General features: G+C 45.3%; 1 protein-coding gene across 4 annotated transcripts in view; it reads right to left on the reverse strand.

Annotated features, from left to right (window-relative positions):
* Positions 1-1,957: 1,957 nt before the first annotated feature.
* The window catches only part of SH2B2 (SH2B adaptor protein 2), a 34,586-nt gene continuing 20,787 nt past the window's right edge, over positions 1,958-15,756 (reverse strand). For 3 of the 4 annotated variants that reach the window (XM_042442703.1, XM_042442704.1, XM_042442699.1), the window contains 6 exons: positions 14,210-14,301; positions 11,215-11,309; positions 10,415-10,603; positions 7,688-7,881; positions 5,086-5,257; positions 1,959-4,012 (listed from right to left, as the gene is read on the reverse strand). In XM_042442703.1, coding sequence (XP_042298637.1) covers positions 3,696-4,012; positions 5,086-5,257; positions 7,688-7,881; positions 10,415-10,603; positions 11,215-11,309; positions 14,210-14,301 — 1,059 coding nt within the window. In that variant the 3' untranslated portion in view covers positions 1,959-3,695. Of the gene's footprint in view, positions 4,013-5,085; positions 5,258-7,687; positions 7,882-10,414; positions 10,604-11,214; positions 11,310-14,209; positions 14,302-15,756 lie in introns of all 4 variants that reach the window. The other variant, XM_042442700.1, reaches the window with a different exon arrangement.

Below are 15,756 nucleotides of genomic sequence, written 5' to 3' on the forward strand. Positions count from 1 at the left end.
AATTATTCAACTGGACGAATCTCTGTTGAGAAGGATGCCCCCCAAATGGAAAGGATCCCCTGTTCCCCCAAAGACTCTCAAGCATCCATTTCTGGTGCAGGGAAAGAGATGGGAAAAGACTGTGTGCATATGAAGCATCCACCGCAGCGTCCTTTTGTAGCACATTGTCCATGTAGCAAAATATTATACCTCTTTTATGATGATGTGGCTGCAATGCCTTTGCTTAGAGTTCAAAGATATAGCCGTGTTAGTTTGTAGTATCGGTATGTAGATATCTTGGCGCACCTTTGAGACTCGCCGATAGAAAGAAGTTGGCAGCATGAGCTTTTGTAGGAAGGAAACTGAAGTCTAGGGCAGCTCATGCTGCCAACTTCTTTCTTTCAGTGAGTCTCAAAGGTGCTCCAGGGTCTCTCTACATACTTTTGCTGGGTTTGTGTGGAACAGCTGAGTTTTCTTGCTACGGGAATGACAAAATTCACCTTAAGAGAGTGGCAATTTCCCCTTTTCTTTCTAGATGAGGCTTGCATTGACTAACTGTGCCTTTCTCTTTTTTAGAAGCATTCAGACAAGATCTGCCCTTCGTACCTCTCCGGTGGGTTCCCATTGCTTCTTTGGTCTGATAAGGGAGACAAGATGGAAGAACCGAACAGGGCCTTTTGACTATTATCTCCCAAAAGGTAAGGAAGCACCACTGATCTTCTGAGAAAGATGCCTCCTTTCGGGTTTTCCCCTTCTTCTTTTTAAAGGAAGAAATGCTGCTTATGCAAATGTCTCCCTGCGAGAAAGGAAGAGACACAGCTTCCCTCCAGGATCCTCTGTGATATTTTATAAATCAATAAACCACAGCAAAGAGAAGTAGTACTTCTTCCACTGGGTTACTAACCATACCAGCATGGGAAGGAGGCCATGCTGGCTGGGAGTTGTAGTCCAAAATCCAAATTAGTGTGTGAATTTCACAGGGTTTTCTTAGGCCAGGAGTACTCAGAGGTGGTCTTGCCAGCTCCTTCCTCTGAGATATATCCTGCAGCACTTGGTATTCTTTGGTGGACACTGCTTGGCTAATTCCTGCACTTATGTAAATGCCACGGATTCAGTGGGTCTATTCAATGGGTAGCCATCACTTGGATTTAGGCCTTCCTTGTCATTTTCCCAAGCTCTTCTGTGAATACTCCCAGGGCTCATATGAAACTTATCAGGCCCTGCCAATTTTTAAGGGATGAATCAAGACATCATTGTACCCCAAGCAGAACTTAAGTTACTTCATTGCCCTTGATTTCCGTGAGTCTGCCCTACATATAATTAAATCTGGATCCAGCCCAGCATCTGGAACTACTGCTTTTCCATATGGTTGCCTGACATTTAATTTCATGCTTGTACGCTCCGAAAGCACACTGGAGCTGTTCTGGTCGCCAACTGACTTGATATGCAATTGAAACTGCGACCAAATACTGGCAGGTTGCACGGTTGAAATCTAAAATAGGAAGCTACAGGCTGACGCCTCTGCAGCAACAGTGACCCAACAGCTATGGTCTTTTTTCAGCTTTTGGTCATGCATGAATCACTAGAGTAAGCATTTCTGTAAAGATGTGCTGCTTTGTCATTAGCTCTGGCAATCTTGAATTTCTTTATAGCCCCCAAACTTAGGCTGCAATCCTTAAACACAGGCAAGGGCCACCACTGAACCTAATTTGTCGGGGATGCTTTGCTTGTGAGTTCCTGCATGGCAGGGGTTGGACTGGATGGCTCTTGTGGTCTCTTCCAACTCTACAATTCTATGATTCTATAATAGGACTCATGTCCAAGTAAACATCTCAAGTGCAGCATGGTGTAGTGGTTTGAGTGTTGTACTAGGACACTGGGAGACCAGGGTTTGAATCCCAGCTCGCCAATGGAAACCCACCAGGTGACTGTGGGCAAGTCACACTCTCATGTCTCGGGTCTCGACAAACCCCCTCTGAATAAATTCTGCCAAGAAAACCCCATTTCCTTAGGGTCACCATAAGTCAGGAATGACGTACACAACAAACAATGAACTTTCCAAAGATGAGTCTCAAACAGTTCTGTGGTTTCATCACCGTTTCAATATTACACACAGATGCTAAAATGTGTTGATGTTAAGGTTCACTCGCTGCCCACCGGTTTTAGACTCTCACCCTAAATGCATGTTTGACGCCACTTGGCTGTGTATCTTTTCCTTTCTGCACATTAACTTTATTTCAGTGCTCCCCCAATTTTTCATTCCTAGTCCCATACTTAACTCTCCAGTCATTCTCTCTATGTAAGTCAAGCAGGAATGCAACCAGACAACTATATTTTTGTTAAGTGAAGACTGCCTCTTCCCAAGCAGCAAAGCGCATTCTCTTAGATCAAGTGACACTTCTGGAAAAGCAAATGTTGCAATCTCCAATGACTCACAAGAGCCTTGCACTGTGATTTAATTTGCGTCAGAACCAAGATTTGTCCCGTTCAAAGGAACAACAGTGTTCCTCTTTGACAGAAAACAGAATTGTTTCACTGAGGGAGGAAGTAATGATAAAGGGCTGCTTTAGTAATTGTGCAAAATGGGGACATCATAGCTCTGTGCTGAGAAGAAACTGTGCCAATTAAGTGTGCAAAAAAGGTGTCTGCCTTTTATCCCATTGCCAGCCCTGCTGCACCCAGCTAAGAGAAGGCAGTACAGTTGATGCCACTCTCTGGAGAGCTTCTGCCTTTCATACGATTAGTTACACCATGGATAAGCACCATGTCACCTGCACCATGGCTCCCACACCTATTTTGGTTGGGCTCTAGATCCTCCCAGGCACACAGAAATACCATTTCTGTCAGGAAGAGGAGAACTGCTGCTCCTAGAAGGTCCTAGGAGCTGTACTTTGCTCTTAAAATACAATGCAACACTACTCTTGCCTTGCCAGATGGGAATTGGGCCCTGAATCTTTTGAGTTTGCCCACTCTTAGGCCACACAGACCTATGGTCTGCCTGCAGGCCAGGCAGCTTCACTTATATGCACTTAATGTATGTGTCTCTCTTTCAAGCACACGGTATTTTGGTTCTAAAGGGAAAGGACTTGGAGGAAGAGTTGGCACAATGAATATCAAGAACCCGACCAATTTACAGGGAGAGAGGACCGCCGGACCACGAAACCATTCTTTTGCAAGCATTCTCAGCTGGGGCCCCCTGAATGCAAACTATGGTGAGCCAAGAGTGATCTGATAAAAACTGGCTCCTGATTCCCACACACACGTTACAAACTGTCCTGATTCCAACTCATTGAGACTCTTTAGGTGGAGACAGATGGAAAGCAAAGAGGCCTCAACCCCACAGAGACCAAAGAGTAGTGCATTTCCTCCTCACTCCGTATTCAGTCTTCAGTTACCCAGAGGACAAGTAAGAGACAACAGCTGTGTTCCACTTATTTTCTTAATGGTATAACCCACCAGCAGTGTGCTATCCGTTTGGATGCTTGGAAAAGAAAGGGGAAGCCTTCAGTTTGTACAATGGAAAGAAATAAGGGAGAAAAACACTTTGCAGGCCACAGACATGGAGGTGCCACACGGACACATTCAGAGAATGCTGACAACTCTTGAGATGTGAAAGGAGCCACTTCGGAGTGTCTTCCAAAAGCAGCCATTCCAAAAGGAGGAAACGCCAGAGCGCTGGAAGGAAGGGGGGGAAACCATAACTCCCCGCAGCGCAATCAGTAAAAAGAATATTGGTTTTCCACGGCTCTGGTTCTGCTGCGGGAGCCCTCGCTCTCATGGTAATCCTCGGCCCCCACAGCAGAGGAATCAAAGAGGCGCTCTGTGCTATTGCTCCGGCTCCGGGCGCTGAGGGTCCCTTCCATCCGATGGTAGAGCGAATGGCTGGCGGAGGAGGAAGAGGAAGAGGTGGTGCCCTCCGAAGGGGAGGCTGGCTGAAAGGTGACGGGGACGAAGCTGGAGAAGTAGTGTTGAGACTGGAGGTCATTTCGGCACAGGGGCTGCTGGGAGGCCACCGCCGAGGAGGGACTGACGTCTGAAATGGAAGTAGAGAACATCAGTGAAAGCTAGGACAGAGCAGTTTTTGCACTCCTGGGAAATCTCAGCCTTACTCATTTATTCATTCACAAGTAAACTAAAGGGATGTATTTTATTTTTGCCCCTGGTTCCCAAATTCTGATTAGAGAAGTAATGCCCAGGATCTACCTTGTGAACTGAGGTATACCTGCAATAATGCATTTATGTGGGCCACAGACCAGGCGGTAGGTTGAACCTCACAAAGAAGGCTTGAAAAAATAAAGACATCTTCAACATGCATTAAAATATCAAAAGGGCTGACGAATGTCAAATTCTAGAGAGCCATGACACTGAAGGCCCTGCTCTGAATGAATATGGAACAGACCTCAGGAATATGTGCCCTGCCAGAGGACCGCTTCCAATGACCTCAAGGAACAAATGTGTCTTTAAAGAAAAATGTGGTGGTTCAAATAGACAAGGCCCCAAATAAAACCTCAAACCTGGCCCAATAATCGATAGGCAGCTAATGCAATTCCTTCAGCACAGACTTTATGTGCTGCTGGTAGGTTGCCCCACTTAGAAGCCCAGCCAAAGCTTTCTGCATCAACTACAACTCTGAGCCAGCTTTAAGGGCAGCCCTACTACGCGCAGAGTGTAGTAATCTAGCCTTGAGGTTACCAGGATTAAAATACTTTCCACCAACGGTACTTTAATTGCAATATAGATTACTTCCGTTTCTTCTTAGGTTTTGACAGTGTGTTTCATTTTCTGTGAATCCCCTTGAAAACCACTTTGGCCAAACAGTGGTCAAAGTTGACCACCAAGGTTAACCATCTCTTTACGACGTTATAAGGTTGACCACCATTTGACCAAATTGGTTCTCAAGGGGATTCACAGAGAACTAAACGTACTGTCAAAAACTAAGAAGAATTTAAACAGAAGCTGAGTAAATACCGTAAGGTTTTGGACTCTTATTTGCTGGTCTTGCTCTGCAGAGCATCGGATAAGGTGCCAAATGACAACAACACTGTTCCTTCTCTCTGTCCAGATCCAGGTGAGATGAAACATCCAAAAAACCGGAACTAAACTTACCCGGCAACGGACTCTGTGCCACTACATAGCTGCGGAGCGTGATGTCGGCAGAACCTCCTGACTCCAAAGGTATGGGATGCGTGTGAAAATGCCTCAACATGTCAAAGATGGTCTGGAACCAAAGGTGTTGAACATGGCATTGCCCGGTTTCATTCAACGACAGTCGCAAATGCTGTAAAATATTACACATATGTGGGTTTAATGACGATCAGATACTTCAGTCTCTGCAATTTCAACATATCTTGGAGGACAGGCAAGAGAACACTGTAAGTAGCCATGTAAAAGAGATGTGCGCTAGAGCAAATAGGGGCAGAGCTTGGGAAAAATGACTTTTTTGGATCACAGCTCCCAGAAACTTCTCGCGCAGCATAATTCCTGGAAGCGTCATCCAAAAAAGTAGCCCTGAACTAAACTACATCATCCAAAAAAGTAGCGCTTAAACCTGTGGGTAGGGTCAGCTGTGAGGGCAGGAAACCTCCGGAGATGAAAATGTTTGCTTGCACAATGCAGCAATCCCAGATATATACAGAAACCTCTCTTTCTATAATGATGTTTCTATATATATTATTGGAATAAGAGACTGTGCGTTGGTCTTATCTAAGATATTACACTTGGACTTCATGCTTCGTCTGCCATGTCAGAGGCAGAATGAATCACGGAAACAGGGCAAACAGACAGCTACAGCTACAGATGGTTTACACAAGATCAGATTATGCATCCACTACCTAGTTCGGTGTTGTCCGCTCTGGCCGGTGGCCACTCTCCAGAGCTTCAGACAAAGCAAGATTACTGTCACATTACTTGCTGCCTGGGATCCTGTGAGCTGGAGATGCCAAAAACACAAGCTGAAATCTTCTGCAGGTAAAACATGGCCTCTATTAAGGCACAGGTAGGCTGGCTAGATGCCTTGTACTTCCAATTCTCAGAACCCCCAGTGGCCAGTACAGAACCATGGGAATTGTAGTCCAAAACATCTGGCAGGCCAAAGGGTGTCCAATCCTGGACTAATCTACCATCTTCTGCCACCGGTCCAATCTCAGACATGATGCCACAAGAGGTGGAGAACCCCAAAGCTTCCTTTGGATTGCGTTGCATGCAGTTCACCAATTCTCAGAAAGTTTGCTGGATCGAGTCATCAATGGCCTGTTACAGACTGCCAAAATAAAGCTGCTTCGGGTCTCTTTAGAGATATGCTATTTAAATGATGCATGCATCCTAAGAATCCGGAAGCTGCACCAAAGCTGCACTCCAGTGCTTAGAAATGGAGTGTGGCTTTGGCGCGACCTCTGGACTCTTAGGACCCATGCATCATTTAAATAGCATATCACCAAAGAGACCCGAAGCAGCTTTATTTTGGCAGTCTGTATCAGGCCACAGTTCCTTGAAGGATAAGTCACCAAAGACTCTTCTGAGTTCCAAGGACTGTCTTACACAAGAGGCAAAGCACAAGGCCTCTGTGAGAGCTTCTCTTCTTCCAAACCAGATCTGGTGGAGGACATTCTGTCTTCATCTCTACATGGCACCTGATCTGAACTACTCTTTCCAATGTAGAGACAAGAGTAAATAACTCTTAGAGCTAGAGGATGCTGTGAGGAAGAGAGTCCTCTAACAAGCTAAAAGGGAAAGGTTTGTGGATGACAAAACAGCAGCTAGCTTCCAAAGAGAAAGAAAAGGCACCATATTTAGCAGTAACTTGGTAGAAGTGACTATATATCTAACACACATGGAGGTGGGGGAAGAGCATGAGCCTGTCTTCAATAAGAATAAGAAAGCAGAGAGACTGTATAAAGAGCTGCTGTTTTGGATAACACTTCAAACACATGCATACACAGATCCCGGACAGCAGCAAGGTAAATGCCAAAGCCGCCAGCACCGAACCTATTCCTTGTGTGTATATACATGGTGCCTCCCTCCCCAACCACCTGAAGCCATGGCAGAGGATCAAATGCCATCTTGTCTTCAAGGCAAGCTGAGGCATTCCCACCGTTAAATTTCTCTGTCTCGGTCTCTGCGGATGGAGCAGATGAGCCAATGTGTCTCAAGATCTTGGCTGCCTTCTTCTTCTGCCTAGCAGGCACGAGGCGCCAGGCAATTCACAAGCCAAAGTGGAGATTGTGGTTTTAGTGGGTGCTGTCTAAGCTAAGGCTTTCTTTGTCTCATACTTTATGCCTTTCACTCAGACCAGCTGCCAAGTTCCTCCTCAGAACTAGGAAATGTGACTGTTGTGGGAAACACACACACACACAGCATGTTGGTTGGACTACAGTTTGTTCCCAGAACAAATACATACACACCACAGGATCATAGAGATGGAAGAGAGACCACAAGGGCATGCCGAATGGGGATTTCTAGGACATCTGATCCAAAAAGCAATGCTTCCAAGCTTAACCAGATGACTTATTTATAGACAGCTCTTGACTCAAATGCAACTCAAATTTGCCAGGAAACCAAAGGACGTTGTTGCCAAGGTGGTAGTCCTGCTGTGTAAAGAGACCAAACTGCAAGCCAAAAATCTAAGATGGCAAGAAAAGAGACAAGCACCTGTGTAGGCCTATGCTTTCTGACCGAGTACCAGGTGAGAGCAAGATTTGCGGTCACTTGCCTTGGCTTTTCCCTGGAAGTTAAAGGTCAGCACATATTCGCCTGGCCGGGTTTCACTCTGCCGAATGACAAACAGCCCATGGCTCCTGGCTCCGCCAAACAGCACCAGCTGGGCAGCTTTGACCCGCGACAGTGTCCCGTGGAACCAAGGGAAATCCAAGAGGTTGACCTCTGCTTCCGTCTCACTTTCCTCCCCTGTCACAGTTTAGACACAAAAGAAGTCAGAAACAAAACCCACAAGCAGGTGATCCCCCCTTTTTAGGAACAACTCTGATTCCACAAGCATGCAAGCTTTGGAGCTCTTCCTCAGGAAAGGTGGGACAAGAAAGTAGAGAGCAGAGAGGGAAACTTGGCTATAAGATGGTCTGGATCCTGTGAGGGATACATGCATATGTATGTTTCCCTTGGTAGTGCCCTAACTTAGTGAGCAACCCATGAAGTCCCTTGCAGAGCCATTTGCTGCTTCGTGGGGACTAAACGACAAATACACTCATCCCTCCATATTTGCAGCTTTGATATTTGCAGATTTGATTATTCACGGATTTGATTAATATGTTTTCTCTAGGAATATCTAGGTCCTCCAGTGCAACTCTATGGTCGTCTTTTACAAAAAGTTTCACTGAAAGACCTAGAGATTCCTAGAGAGAATACTCTACTAGGCATTTGTAGCTGCTCCGGCGCAGTTCTATGGTCAGTGTTCGTCGGACGTTGGCCACAGAGTTGCACTGAAAGAGATCCCTAGAGAGAATACTCTACTAGGCCTTTGTAGCTCCTCCAGCGCAGTTCTATGGTCAGTGTTCGTCGGACGTTGGCCACAGAGTTGCACTGAAAGAGATCCCTAAAGAGAATACTCTACTAGGCATTTGTAGCTGCTCCGGCGCAGTTCTATGGTCAGTGTTCGTCGGACGTTGGCCACAGAGTTGGCACTGAAAGACTAGAGATGTCTAAGAGAGATACTCTACTAGGCCTTTGTAGCTCCCCAGCGCAGTTCATGGTCAGTGTCTGTCGGACGTTGCCACAGAGTCGCACTGAAACCTAGAGATTCCTAGAGAGGATACTCTACTAGGCCTTTGTAGCTCCTCCAGCGCAGTTCTATGGTCAGTGTCTGTCGGACGTTGACCACAGAGTCGCACTGAAAGACCTAGAGATTCCTAGAGAGGATACTACTCTAGCTTGTAGCTCCTCCAGCGCAGTTCTATGGTCAGTGTCTGTCGACGTTGACCACAGAGTCGCACTGAAAGACCTAGAGATTCCTAGAGAGGAGACTCTACTAGGCTTGTAGCTCCCCAGCGCAGTTCTATGGTCAGTGTCTGTCAGGACTTGGACCAAAGAGTTGCACTGAAAGACCTAGAGATCCCTAGAGAGAATACTCTACTAGGCCTTTGTAGCTCCTCCAGCGCAGTTCTATGGTCAGTGTCTGTCGGACGTTGACCACAGAGTTGCACTGAAAGACCTAGAGATCCCTAGAAAGAATACTCTACTAGGCCTTTGTAGCTCCTCCAGGGCAGTTCTATGGTCAGTGTCTGTCGGATGTTGACCACAGAGTTGTGCCGGAGGACCTAGAGATTCCTAGAGAGGTGTCCTCTCAGGTAAAAACATGGTGTTTTTGTTATTTGCAGTTTTTACATATTCACGGGGGTCTTGTGCCCCTAACCCTAGTGAATGTGGTGTTAAGGAAAATGCAACATGGGACATACAGTGAAAGAAATAAAACATGTATGTGAAAGTCACAATGACTAAGCAAGAGCAATTAAGAAGCTACACAGGTGAAGAAGCGAATGTAATTTAGAAGTCTTGAATGTCAAGGACAGAGTTATAGAATGTACAATTGGAAACACCTGAGATTCATTAAGTGTACAAGGTGAAATGATGAAATTCTTAAGTATGGGTTGAACTATGTGAACCAATCAAATGAATGTACATGCCCACTGGGTGGAAACTGACTAGGTGGGTGGTGTTTAACAATGACTATAATAATTGCTATGTTTGCCAATGTATTTTGTGGAGTAGATTGGAGTAGAGTGGAGTATTTTGGAGATGTTGGAGATTGTAGAGATTGTGATTTGTAGGGCATATAGTATATAGAAGAATAAAGTAGATCTTTTATACAAGACTACTGAGTTGTCTGGTGTCTTGAGTGAAGATACAAGAGCCAGCAGGATCCTGGAGAAGTTTGGAGACATCTGAGGAAGAAGAGTGAGAAGGCTTGGAGAGTTTGTCAGGGTCTTCAGTCTATTCTCTGAAACTCTGCTGCTTTGGAAGAAAAGCATTAACCACTGACCAAAGCTGGTCAGCACCGCTGCATAACAAGGTGGTGAGTTAGAGCCAGAGGTGAAGAGCTACAACTCCCATCATCCTTGACATGTGGAGGGACAAGAGTATTTACTATCTGTTGTTCAATGGTGAGAAAATCTCACTGCTTTAGCTATTCACGTACTTTACAGACATGCCAAGGGATCTTGTAGCATCTTTGAGACTATAAGAAAGAAGAAAATGTATCTGAGGGAATAGGTGCAAGTCTACAAAAGCTCATTCTCCCAGCTTCTCTCTTTCAGTCAGTCTCAAAGGTGCTACAAGATCCCATTGCATACCTATTTTCCAGACTAACACGGCTATGTCTGAGTATTTTATAGATGTCACCTTCAAGAATATCTTTGGCCAATGTGACACAGGTGCCTCTTGCTTTGCAAATCAAATCCTTGGACATTGCTTCAAGGAAATGTGGTACCTGCCGCATGGCTCCCGGTAGCTGGCGAGTCCAATGTCTGTAGAAAGTTCTCCAGAGGCACATGGGCTCTGTACTCTCCCATAGAGTCCCTGCTCCTGCTGTGTGGGGCTGTGATAACCGTGGCAGCGTTGGGTGTGGCGTCTGGTGGCGCAGCAGAGCTGGCACATCTGTCCTGAAACCGGGACACATCTGGAAAAGAACCACATTCTTATAAGATACGCAAAGACTTTAGGTGGCTTCCTCATTTGTCTGCAAAGCAAGCAAATCCTGATGGGATGCACACATGTATCCTTCCCTCCCTTTTGGGTTCCTGTAATGCTTTCAAACCTTCAGGTATCTGTAGGACTAGCAGGACAAAAGAAAGGGATGTGTGCACCCAGACATCAAATGTTCTGTTTTATCACTTTGCATTTTTTACCATAGATGCAATTGCTTATCTTCAGGTAACACAAAAGAAACACGAGAGGGTCCCAAAAAGAGGGTCACGCTATTTTTTGTTGTTGTGTCTTCCAGTCGTTTCCGACTTATGGCAACCTCACAGGTGTGTGCGTGTATGTGTCTTAAAGTTGCCTTTAAATTTATGGCAACATCACGATTTTCCTAGGGTTTTCTTAGGCAAGGAATCCTTAGAGGTGGCTTTGCCGGTTCCTTCCTTTGAAACATAGCCTGATATTCGTTGGCCGTCTCCCATCCAACTACCAACCAAGGCTGACGCTGTACCAACTGTTTTTAAGGAAAGGAAGTTAGATGTATTTAAAATAATAAATTATTTTCTTTTAATTAAAAAAACGTCTTATTACCATCAGCGAGGAACTCGCAGCTGCAAGACGAGACCCTGCTCGGCAGGCAGGCCCCCTGGGTGCAAGAGGCGAGTTCGATGTCATCGCCACTGTCCCTGGAAGGAAGAGAAGAACAGATCGTTGGGCACAAAAAGAAGGTATGGAATTATTTCTATCGGAGACGTGGTTTTGACGCTGCAATTTGCAGAATCCCCTAGCCAGCGTGACCAAGAGGACTCTGGGAGTTGTGGTTCCCAGAACTTTTCTGGAGTCTGTTCACTGTCCACTGGAGGGAAGGACAGAACCATCAGCCACTAGTTATATATACTTATGGGTTAAAGCAATAAAAATATAAGAAGAGCCCTACTGAATCTAACCCAAAGTTCCACCTACAGATCTAACCCTAACCTGGAATATTGTGTCCAGTTCTGGGCACCACAATTCAAAAAAGACATTGAGAAACTAGACTAGAGCGTATCCAAAGGAGGGAGACTAAAATGGTGAAGGGTCTGGAAACCGTGCCCTATGAGAAACGACTCAGGGAGCTGGGCATGTTTAGCCTGGAGAAGAGAAGGTTAAGAAGTGATATGATAGCCCTGTTTAAATATCTGAAGGGATGTCATATTGAGGAGGGAGCAAGCTTGTTTTCTGCTGCTCCAGAGAATAGGAGACAATGGAGTAATGGATGCAAGCTACAGGAAAAGCGATTCCAACTCAACATTAGGAGGAACTTCCTGACAGTAAGGGCTATTCGACAGTGGAACAAACTCCCTCGGAGTGTAGTGGAGTCTCCTTCTTTGGAGGTCTTTAAACAGAGGCTGGATGGCCATCTGTCAGGTATGCTTTGAATGGGAGTTCCTGCATGGCAGGGGGTTGGACTGGATGGCCCTTGGGGTCTCTTCCAACACTATGATTCTGTGATGTTATGATTTTCTGGTACAGAAAGAAACAGTTGTAGCCAATGGGTCCAAATCCAGTCCTGTTCCTATTCCATGGCATATATGGGGTCTCAGGCATGCAGAAATGTCCCCCTTCCCAGTGTTAACTGTCCTCTGGCCTTTCCACAAAAGCATCTTATGGGTCTGAAGCAATCACTTTCAAGTCCATTTACCCAAGATCTCCTTGCCTCTTAGGCGTTTCAGAGACATTTTCTTATTGAGTACACCTGAATGATTTCCCCAACTTCTCTCTCTTTCTCTCCAACCAAGTGGAAGGGGTAGAAGGTGCTCCTAAGACACATCCAGAGGTTATACACATAGGCATAGGGGCAACCATGCCAGCCGCTATCCCTCCCAATGAAGTCTCAATGGCTTCAGAGGGGCTGTCTTTGCCACTTTATTGGTTGTACAAGATTATTTTGTGATCACCCATCCATACATTTTAATAAAGAAAGGAATAAAATAACTTGGAGCCTGTGGTCTACTGTTGGATGCCATGGTCCATCAGCCAGCATGGCCAGGGATAATGGGAACTGTAGTCCAACCAATGGAGGGCCACAGACAAGATTATCAATCCTGCGTTGATTCATTCTCATATGGGAACTGGGAAAAAGTCAATGTTTTTCTCTTCAACAGATAGAAAAGAATGGGTGGGAAGCCTCTGTGAAAAGGTGTGCATTTCTGCAGGTGGTATTTGAGCATTTCTTCAAAATGTATAGTATGAGGAATACCTGAAAACTGTCATCTTGCTGCATAAATCGGTGTAGTTGCATAGGATGAGTTGCCTGTGTATTCCTCTCCTTTTCTACTTGCTGTGTGTATATGTGGCTTTAACTTTTGTTGTTGTTCAACTGAACTCTAATTTACGGCGGTCCTTTCAATGTCACCCAGTGGGTTTCTCTGACTGAGCATGGATTCGAACCCTGATCTCCCAGAGTGCTTGACCAACACTTAAACCAGTGTGTCATATTAATTTTGTCAAAATCGTCATCATATCTCAACTAGATTTTTTCCACAGAAGGTTTGCCATGGCCTTCTTCTTAGACTGAGAGTGTGTCTTCACAAAGGGGTTTCCATGGCTAAGCAAGGACTTGAACCCTGGTCTCCCAGAGTCCTAGCGCAACCTCAAAACAACTACAAGACGTCAATTTTGTCTAGTGCAAACTGTCTTTTACGTATGTAAATGGTAAAGAACCATAATTTTTTGGAGTCTTCTTCTTGTGTTAGAAAAGAGATCTCCCAAGGAGATCCCCAAATGCTTGCTGAACAGTCTTCTAATATGAAGATGACTAGATTTGTTTAAAATCTTAGGAATGGTGATATCTCCCCTCATATCCTTAGCCATGCGTTTCCCACTCCTGGCTTAAAGGAAGAATGAGAGACACTGCTGCAATTTACACAGAGCGATCATAGCAATCCTGTGAAGGAGAAGAACTAGGCTTGGTGTCGCTCCACAGACAATGTCTGCCACCTGCAATTTTCATCATTTCTTTGCCCCCAAATAGCAGCAATCAGACTTCTCCAGGACATGGCGGGCAAAGAATGAGGGGAAGCCAACAGAAGAAGGAACCTAAGCAAACCTAAAGGTCAGAGAGGAACGGTGCAGACACCACAAAATCATGAAACGAGATATTGGCTAGAAAATCTGCAGAGGAGGAGACTGAGCTGCCAAATCACTATTGATGTAACAAGATGTTATGAGCAAGATTGGATCCTCAGTGGCGCAACTGAAACACCAGAAGAAGTAGGTGTAGCTTTCTCTTCTCCCTGTGCTCTGCAAGGAGTAGTAGCATTTACTACCCACCCTGGTTTCATTTCCAGCTGCAGAGCAAGGGAAGAAGTGGCTGCCACGCTGAGGCATCTACCACCAAGACTATGGCCATAGCGGCAGCGATGCCCAGGGGTGCCTCCACACCTGGCCCTAAACTGGGCTGGCCCATGCCTTGGCCACACCAAAAACATTAGCACCTCACCCCTGAAGCTTGCAAACCTGAAGAAAAGGAGTCCTGTTACTGGAATGATTCTGGGGCCACTACCACCTTTGCCCAGCCTGAGGTTCAAGGGGATGCCATCCTTACCCAGGATCTATGCAGTCTTGGATATCTGCCACCCAGGAGTGTTTCTGCAGTGAGTCAATGGTTTCTAAGATGTACTCAGCTCCGTTTTCTACCTGGATGGAAAACACATACACAGAAATATACCAAAAAAAGGTTGTTATTTAGAGTACGTTAACACACACACACCAAAACCCCAAAACATATAGAGTCACATTGGATCTGGGATTCACCCCCAGAAAGGGACATTCAACTCACGAAAAGAATGGTAAGGACCTATAAGAACAAACAGAGTATGCCTGCACCAGAGCCTAAAAAACGAATTCTTCCACTGGCCATGCTGTCTAGAGGATTCTGGGAGTTGTAGTCCGGGCTTCTCCCCAGACAGATCCCACCAGCTGCAATTTTCATAGCCAGTTACTATATATTAAAAGTGTTTTTCAGTGTAAAAAGTGGGCCACTTGTATGTTGGATCACAACTCCTAGCAGTCTTGGCCAGCGCAGTGAAGACTGAATCTGGGCTTGGCAATTCAGATGTCATGACAAATACTATGTTTAGCATAAACTATGTTGTGCACGCCCCCTTCAAACCATGACTTTGTTTCTGATCTTTGGTTTGTCAATCAATTGCAAACCATGGTTTGTAAATTCAGACATTACACCAAATCACACATGTCCTTCCTTAAACATGGCTTGGTACAACGCCGTAACTAAATCTTTTCGGAAGGATTGCCAGAGCAAACGGAGGAAGGGGATTCTTCTCAGTGAGAGAAAGCTATTGGTGGAATAGTCCCAGAGGCCTGTGATTCAAAGAGGGATGGCAAACCATTGTTTGCTTTAACTATGGTTTGCTATGGCATCTATTGCTCCACATCTGGAGGCTGCTAAACCAAAATGCTGGTCAGGCTGAATACAAAAACAAGGAGATGAGCAGCTCCCAATTCTCAGAATCTCAGCTATAGTTTGGAAACTATAAATGGGTTAAGGCTATAAATGATGGTTTAGCGCAAGTCTTGGTTTGATAAACTCTTTCGACACTTAAACCTAGATGACATCCAGAACTTGAAAACAGCAACTGCTCTCAGACTGCAACTCCCATCATCCTACAGCCAGCATTCCCAAGCTATGTTTGTACAAATACAGCTTATATCTGTATATTTGTATGTGTAGCCAGTACATTTGTACATTTTGCCTCAGGTGGCTGGATTATTCTCTCAAATATGAATTCAAGCACGCACTCCAGTGCTTTCTATATATTCAAAGTTGGAAAAATCTTGCTTTCTTTCTATTCTGCATTAAGCTTAAAAACAAAGCGCAATGCTGAAAGAAACAACAACAAATAATAATAAAATGAGTCTCCTAGAGATATCCAGATACAAAGGAAATGTCTTTTTCTCTTTCTCTCATTCGTCACAAAAGCTCCTTTTATCCTCCCTGGCAGGGAAGTTTGCATAAGTTCGATTTGTCAAGGAAAGGCTTCATGCGGTCAGCTAGGCCGGTCTCCATGGCAACCCCGCCATTAAAAGGCCAGCAGTCAGCATTGTTGCAGGCCAGGCCTAGTGCGTCAAGCG

The sequence above is a fragment of the Sceloporus undulatus genome, chromosome 11, assembly GCF_019175285.1.
Source record: "Sceloporus undulatus isolate JIND9_A2432 ecotype Alabama chromosome 11, SceUnd_v1.1, whole genome shotgun sequence".
In the NCBI taxonomy this organism is placed as follows: Eukaryota; Metazoa; Chordata; class Lepidosauria; order Squamata; family Phrynosomatidae; genus Sceloporus; species Sceloporus undulatus.